The sequence below is a fragment of the Salvia splendens genome, unplaced genomic scaffold, assembly GCF_004379255.2.
Source record: "Salvia splendens isolate huo1 unplaced genomic scaffold, SspV2 ctg740, whole genome shotgun sequence".
Lineage (NCBI taxonomy): Eukaryota > Viridiplantae > Streptophyta > Magnoliopsida > Lamiales > Lamiaceae > Salvia > Salvia splendens.
This window is the reverse complement of record NW_024599412.1, coordinates 13,744-20,130: the sequence shown is the minus strand read 5'-3', so window position 1 is coordinate 20,130 and position 6,387 is coordinate 13,744. Positions and strand designations below refer to the sequence as shown.

The 6,387-nt window shown below is 35.3% G+C and overlaps 1 protein-coding gene across 1 annotated transcript; it reads right to left on the bottom strand.

Annotated features, from left to right (window-relative positions):
- Positions 1 to 819: 819 nt before the first annotated feature.
- On the bottom strand, positions 820 to 5,698 carry LOC121791161 (chaperone protein dnaJ 15-like). Its single transcript, XM_042189188.1, has 12 exons — positions 5,540 to 5,698; positions 4,951 to 5,266; positions 4,369 to 4,492; positions 3,695 to 3,777; positions 3,503 to 3,614; positions 3,291 to 3,395; positions 2,941 to 2,991; positions 2,553 to 2,642; positions 2,366 to 2,474; positions 2,101 to 2,249; positions 1,954 to 2,007; positions 820 to 1,365 (listed from the first exon to the last, which is right to left on the bottom strand). The coding sequence occupies exons 2-12, from the start codon at positions 5,076 to 5,078 to the stop codon at positions 1,141 to 1,143; spliced, it is 1,230 nt and encodes a 409-aa protein (XP_042045122.1). The 5' UTR covers positions 5,079 to 5,266; positions 5,540 to 5,698; the 3' UTR covers positions 820 to 1,140.
- Between the last annotated feature and the right edge of the window lie 689 nt (positions 5,699 to 6,387).

Below are 6,387 nucleotides of genomic sequence, written 5' to 3'. Positions count from 1 at the left end.
CTGCCATTGTTTAGGCATATTTCTGAGTACTAATATACTAGCTTAATTAGCCTCTCAAATAGGTTAATCTCATTTAAATATTAAAGCTTAGCAATAATGCAAAGTACATTATTACTAATTTTCTATCTTATCCCCTCTTTATTAGCTTCATGTGATATTATATTGTGTATGTGTACATAAAACTATTGACATTTACTCCCTCCGTCCCGCACTACTCGCACGTATTTTCTTTTTGGGCGTCCCAAGTTACTTGCACTCTTTCCATTTTTAGTAAAAATTTTCACATATAGCCGTCATTTTTGACTTTCCTATACACTCATTCCTTAATCTCCGTGCCGAAAAGGAAATGAGTGAGTAGCTCGGGACGGAGGGAGTACATTATTGCATACCAAAAGCAAATCCCAATACCAAATAACAATAATGTAACATCAAAACTTAGGTGTCACGCTAGACAAACTGTGAAACCAAATACGTCAAAACCTAAATTAATTAACATAGATGATAAATCCGATCTTAAAAAGGACAAGAACGATAGAAAAGAGCAACAAAATCCAGAAAATATGGCACAACTACATAAAGAATTGAAGAAATAGTTGGAAATCTAGTCACCATGCATACTAAGTAATAAACAAAAATTTATGTCATAATCTTTTAAAGGCTATGTCAAAGCACTTTTAATAATCACACGACTCTTGAACCAAATAAAGTGGGCTAAAATAAAGAAAATTCTTGATTTGGATTTGAATATTTAATCCAAGGATTCAATTACCTCCTGCAACAAGCATAATAGTATTTGGAAAACCTTGTGCCAAATGCAACTGAAGAAAGTGAAGAATTGAGTTTGCAAACAAAATTACTGTTACAGTGAAACCAGAACAAATATAAATCGACTATTCTACAAACTATCCCAGCTCCAACATCGGGCGACGAAAAGCTCCATGAATAGAGACCTAATTACTTACATTTTACAGCAATAATTTAACAGACCAACCATAAGGAGACATCCTCAAGAATAGGATGCAACTCCACCGATATAATAAGGGGTGAGCCTTATATAGACAGAAAACTGAGATGCGTAAAACATGGAGAGAATGAACTTCAAACCTCGGAAAGCAGGTATAGAGGTAGCTCCAGCACAGTTCATTTTTTTTCGGATCCTTTGAGGTTAAGGTTGAACCATTTCTTCTTTGAAGATTTATCCTTCGAATCTGAACTGCCCTCTTCACCTGGACTCTCGGATTTATAATCTTCTGCGAGTTTGCTGCTACTTCCATTGCTAAAATGTCCACTTGCTGGGAAAGAAACAGTCCTTGAAACGGTGAAAGAAGAGTGGATGGTATCCCTTTGTTTTAGCAGCTCATCAACCTGTTGAAGGGCAACAGAATAGGTTGACTTGATAAGTAGTAAATTAGTGTTGTGAAACGAGTTAGCTAAGAAGGCTCGCTAAACCGAGAGAAAATATGAAAAGATACAGATGGAGACAAGGTAAACTAGAGTACAAATATGGGGGTGAAATCAACTCAATTAATCCTACTGAAACTGAAGGTTTCTGATAGAATCATAGTAAAACTGAAAATGGATCTCAGAGGCCCCTCTGCTATCTGTGAGTATCAAAGGGCAGTAGTCCAATTCCGATTTTGTTCATGGAAAAACAAAGGTTTCAGAACATTGGCATGACTGTTCGACGAACTGACAGAACATCATATCCCCACCCCACACCCAAAAAAGGACCTGCCTGCCTGCTGAGACACACTCAAGATAATTCGAAAAACCTCAAAGGCAGATTAATTACAAAAAGACTCACTAATACCCTTGCGTCGCACAGAAAATAGCAATATTCTCAAATAACTAAAAAACTTTTAACTAAATGTAAAGGGAAATAAGCTTCAGAGCTTAGAACTTAGCCAGACAAGAAACAAGAACTTATGAAGGAATCTCGAAATGCAAACTTACAGCCTGCTTTTCCTGAGTGTATCTGTTAGTGACTTCTTGAAATCGTGCCAGTGCCTGAAAAGAATAAAGATGACGAGTGATCATGTGTTGAGAATACATCCAAAACTCTTTACTACAAAATAATTATAAATAGGAACAAAGAAATACCTTCCTATATTCTGTCTCAAATTGCCGTAACTCGTTTCTCTTCCTCAAAATTTGACCTTCAATATCCTTAAGCTTATCTGTTGTATCCTCATACGTCTTTGCACAAAGGGCCTCAATTGTATATGTAGCAGGTTTGAAAAAGTTGTCTCCTGCAATAATCACACAATATAATCCCCAATGAGTTCGTGCTTTCTATAGAGCAGACTTTAATATTCGGATTTGAATGCCAAGAAATACAAACAAGGATGCCATTAGAAGTTCTAACCATATACAGCAAATATATGAGTGCCAGCTTTGAGTTCTGAGACCTCACAAGGTTGAAGGCCATCCAGTCTTTTAAAGAAAGCAGCTTCGGGGTCCTTAGCCATTGCCAACTACAAGACCAAGAAGTATTCATAAATGAAATTGTAGAATATGAGGCCTTAAGTTAAGGGAACAGAGAGTCTACATACCGCATTTATAGTTGAATCCATCCTATACACTAGAAAATGTAAGAAGTACATTCCAGCTGATGTAACTTTGCCTGCCTTTTCACTATCTTCCTGTATTAACAGTGGTACAAGTCATCAAACGTTACAATTCTCCACTAGGAAGTCATTTATGGTCTATTGTTCTGAAAGTAGAGCTCAAAAGATAACATCATAGTTGGATGGCGAAAGTCTTAAGACGCACAAAATAGAAATGTACAAATTCATCTTAAGCAGCCTTGATTTTTGAAGTTCAATTGATATGAGAGCAAATCAGCAAGACTGTGAATTTTGCAATCCAGAGGATAAACAATTGAGTCAAGGTTAACAAATAGTAACGCAATCATAAACATAGACTGGCAGTCAAAATTACCTGCAATGCCAAACCATATCCCCCATTTGCATCTTGTTCAAAGTACAGGAGCTGAAAATACATGTAACAGAACCATTAGAAAGAACTTATAGTATATTTATTAGAACAAGAGAAAAAGTGAAACATGCCATTTTTTTATAACCTTTTCAGTAAGAATAAGGTCATATCTTAAATATTTGAAGCCTTATTACAGTTACTTTGAAACATAGATATGAGCCTCTGAAAAGGCGTAAAAGAAAATGAAACATGATATAAACTCCAGCTAAGCACTACTCCACAAGATAAGGGATAACTAAAATATACGAACAAGTGTTTCTGTCCATTGCAGATAGCACAGAGTAGGAAGACACCTTAAATTTGCTTTGGGCAGCTGATGTCACTCTAACTACTATTCCTGACTCTGCTTGTTCATCACTGATAGTTACACCAAAGAAGTGAGCACACTGTTTCTCAACCTGTTAATAAATCATCGGGTAGTAGAGCAGTTAGATTAAACATAAAGACAGGGAAATAAGAGAGCAGCATTATGACTAGATTTTTTTTCTGGTAAAGGATTACACACCTTTCCGCTCACAGAAGTTCCAATAGGTAGAGGTCTAACTGTAACTGTTCCATTCAAAGCCTCTTCGAGAACATTGGCAGAAATTGTAGTCTTGATCGGCACACCCAATTTGCTGTCCAAATGAAAAGATAATACTGAGCTTAGAAGTTAATAACAAAATGTATAGATCAGATTCTCGGCAAAGAGTATAACCTGAACAAAGCTGCAAACATTGTGTTGACAGTTCCAAGATTTGACAAATCAATCTCCATGTCCATTCCTTCAGCATCAAGGGCCTTATTATCATCACCAATATCAGATGCCACAGAAATTAAAAGATACCCTCACACAAATGATGGAAAAAATAATGATCAACTAAACAAGACACAAAATGAAGGTAAGCAAATAAATTCTTATATAACTTTGCTGAGAACCCCATATCCAAGGTTCCCTTTAAGAGAAAGAGAAAAGCAGAAGAGGCGTCGCTGGATAAGTAGTTAAGGGCGCAGATTCTTATTTTCTTTGAGATATGCAGTTTTGAACTATTTCCGTTTCACTACTTACTTCCTGTGATTTTTGTTTCCTTGTTGAAGTATAAACATTGGATGCAGTCGTTTTTATGTCATTATGAGCATTCTTTTATGAAAGTTACAGCACTCACGCTGAATATAAAGTTAATTGCTTTTAACTTTGAGTTGCTAGGATTTCTCGCAGGAGATCTCATCAAACTTCTGTCCAGGAATAAATACATACATAACTACCTGTTTGGAACATTACCTATATGGCTTATGTGAAAACAACATGGTACTCTTTCAATGAGTATATCATGTGATAGCTAGCGGTAGTATAAAATACTAAAAAAACATAACAAGAATACAGGGGAGTACCTCAAATCCTGAATTATCATATTGCCTCCTTTTCTCTGGATCAGCCAGAATACTATAGGAATATGCAACCTCCTTGAAAAGCTCTGAAGCTTCAGGGTTGTTAGCATTCTTATCCGGATGATACCTGACAACCCAAAAAACTTGTCCTTAACAATTGCAACGAACGTTCAAAATATAAAGTTGACACCTGCTTTGTGGTAGTTTCTCGGGAAAGAGGCCCAGGTTGATTTGAAGTTGAAACTATTAAATCGAATAGAATGATCAAAAGATCCAATAGCAATAGAAAGCTCAATCCTTTTTATTTTAATCAAACCAAAAAATCCCATGACAGTCTTAATTTTGCATTTTATCAAATTTTGCAGTTTTTCAACTAGCAAAATAATGCTCAATCATATGAACGCACAGTTTATCAAATTTTGCAGCAAAATAATGCAGAAACTCGACTCAGAGACACAAAATGTACCCAGAAAAACATATAACCGTCATGTACAGATATACTGAACTTTCTAAATTTGAAAATGCTTCTAAAAACAACATATGAAGAAGAAAACAGATAAAGAAAAGGTTAAGCAAAGCACATACTTTAGAGCAAGCTTTCTGTAAGCAGTCTTAATCTCCTGATCAGACGAATCCCTAGTAACAGAAAGCACCTCATAAGGATCTCGCCGCAACACAGGCGCTGACGGTCCTTCCAATTTTGTCCCCGACATTACTCCTCTTTCCAAAGCTCACCTCCTATCTCTAATATTTCCCAAAATTCCCTTCCTCTAAAAATTCACCAATTCCCCTTCTATAATCCTTCTCCAACCCCAAAATTCAATCACTGATACTTCAGCGTCCGGAAAAAACACCCTCAACACTCGCGTTTCACGTACAAACAGTCGCTCTGTCTGCAAATCTGCAAGCAAGTGCAATCAAATTCACAAATTCCAAAATGTTTGGGAGATTGAGCTAGAGTAGCTGCGAAATCCAATGCATCGGATCATTAAACAGCCTTTTTCGTAACAAAATGCACAAATCAACAAAGAAATAAGGGTTTGTCAATGACATACAGTAGTACGAAATTCTAGATGCTTGTAAGATCTATTCAGTGCACAAAGAAAATCAAAACGCGAACAGCTCCAGCTCAAAGATCAATCAGAGGTAGAATCTAGGGTTTTTAAGGAATTACCTCGGCTTTTCGAATTCGGGCGGAGAAGAAGAAACGATTTCAAAGCATTTTCATCATTATTTTATTTCACTTTTTTCTTCCTCGTTTGCTTGCGTCAACGGAATTAGAAATAATACTATTTCAATAATACTTTTATGATTTTATCAAATATGTATAAATTAATTATGTAAGTTTCGGGAGAGGTATGATCAACTCCTCCATTGATGATCTTATGATTTAATTTAATGATCCAATGAATTCATATTTCAGAAAATTAGATTTGATAGGAAATTTTTTTGGTGGATATATAATTGGTTAATAGAATAATAATGTAACGCGCATTAATCATGACTAAAAATTTAATGGTCAAGACATACCAAGTGGCATGTCTAGATAGCTATATATGGTATTTAGTGTTTAGGAATTGAATAATGTTTGATAATTTGAAAACTTTCCAAACTATATAATCCCAAATATTTTGCTTCATTGCATGTGGTAGCATATATTTGGGATAAAACAACAAAATAAGTGAAGTGTTATTGCGTATATATATACTAGTATATCATATCAAGAAATTAAATTACTTGATTCAGACTACATATGAAGTTTTAAATATAATATGTTGTCAAGGGTTTCTTCAAGCTCAGATACCTTACTATCCTGAGAAAATGCATATAGAAAGCCAAGTTAAAAAAGTTAAGCACAAGTAATATTCATGTATTTCATTTTTATACTCTTTGACATTAAATTGGATACCGTTTTCATCAAGATAGTTGGATTATTAGTAGTACCCTTCATCCTTTCATCAAAGAGCTTCTTCCTACTTTTCCTTTCATCAAAGAGCTTCTTCCTACTTTTCCTTTCATCAA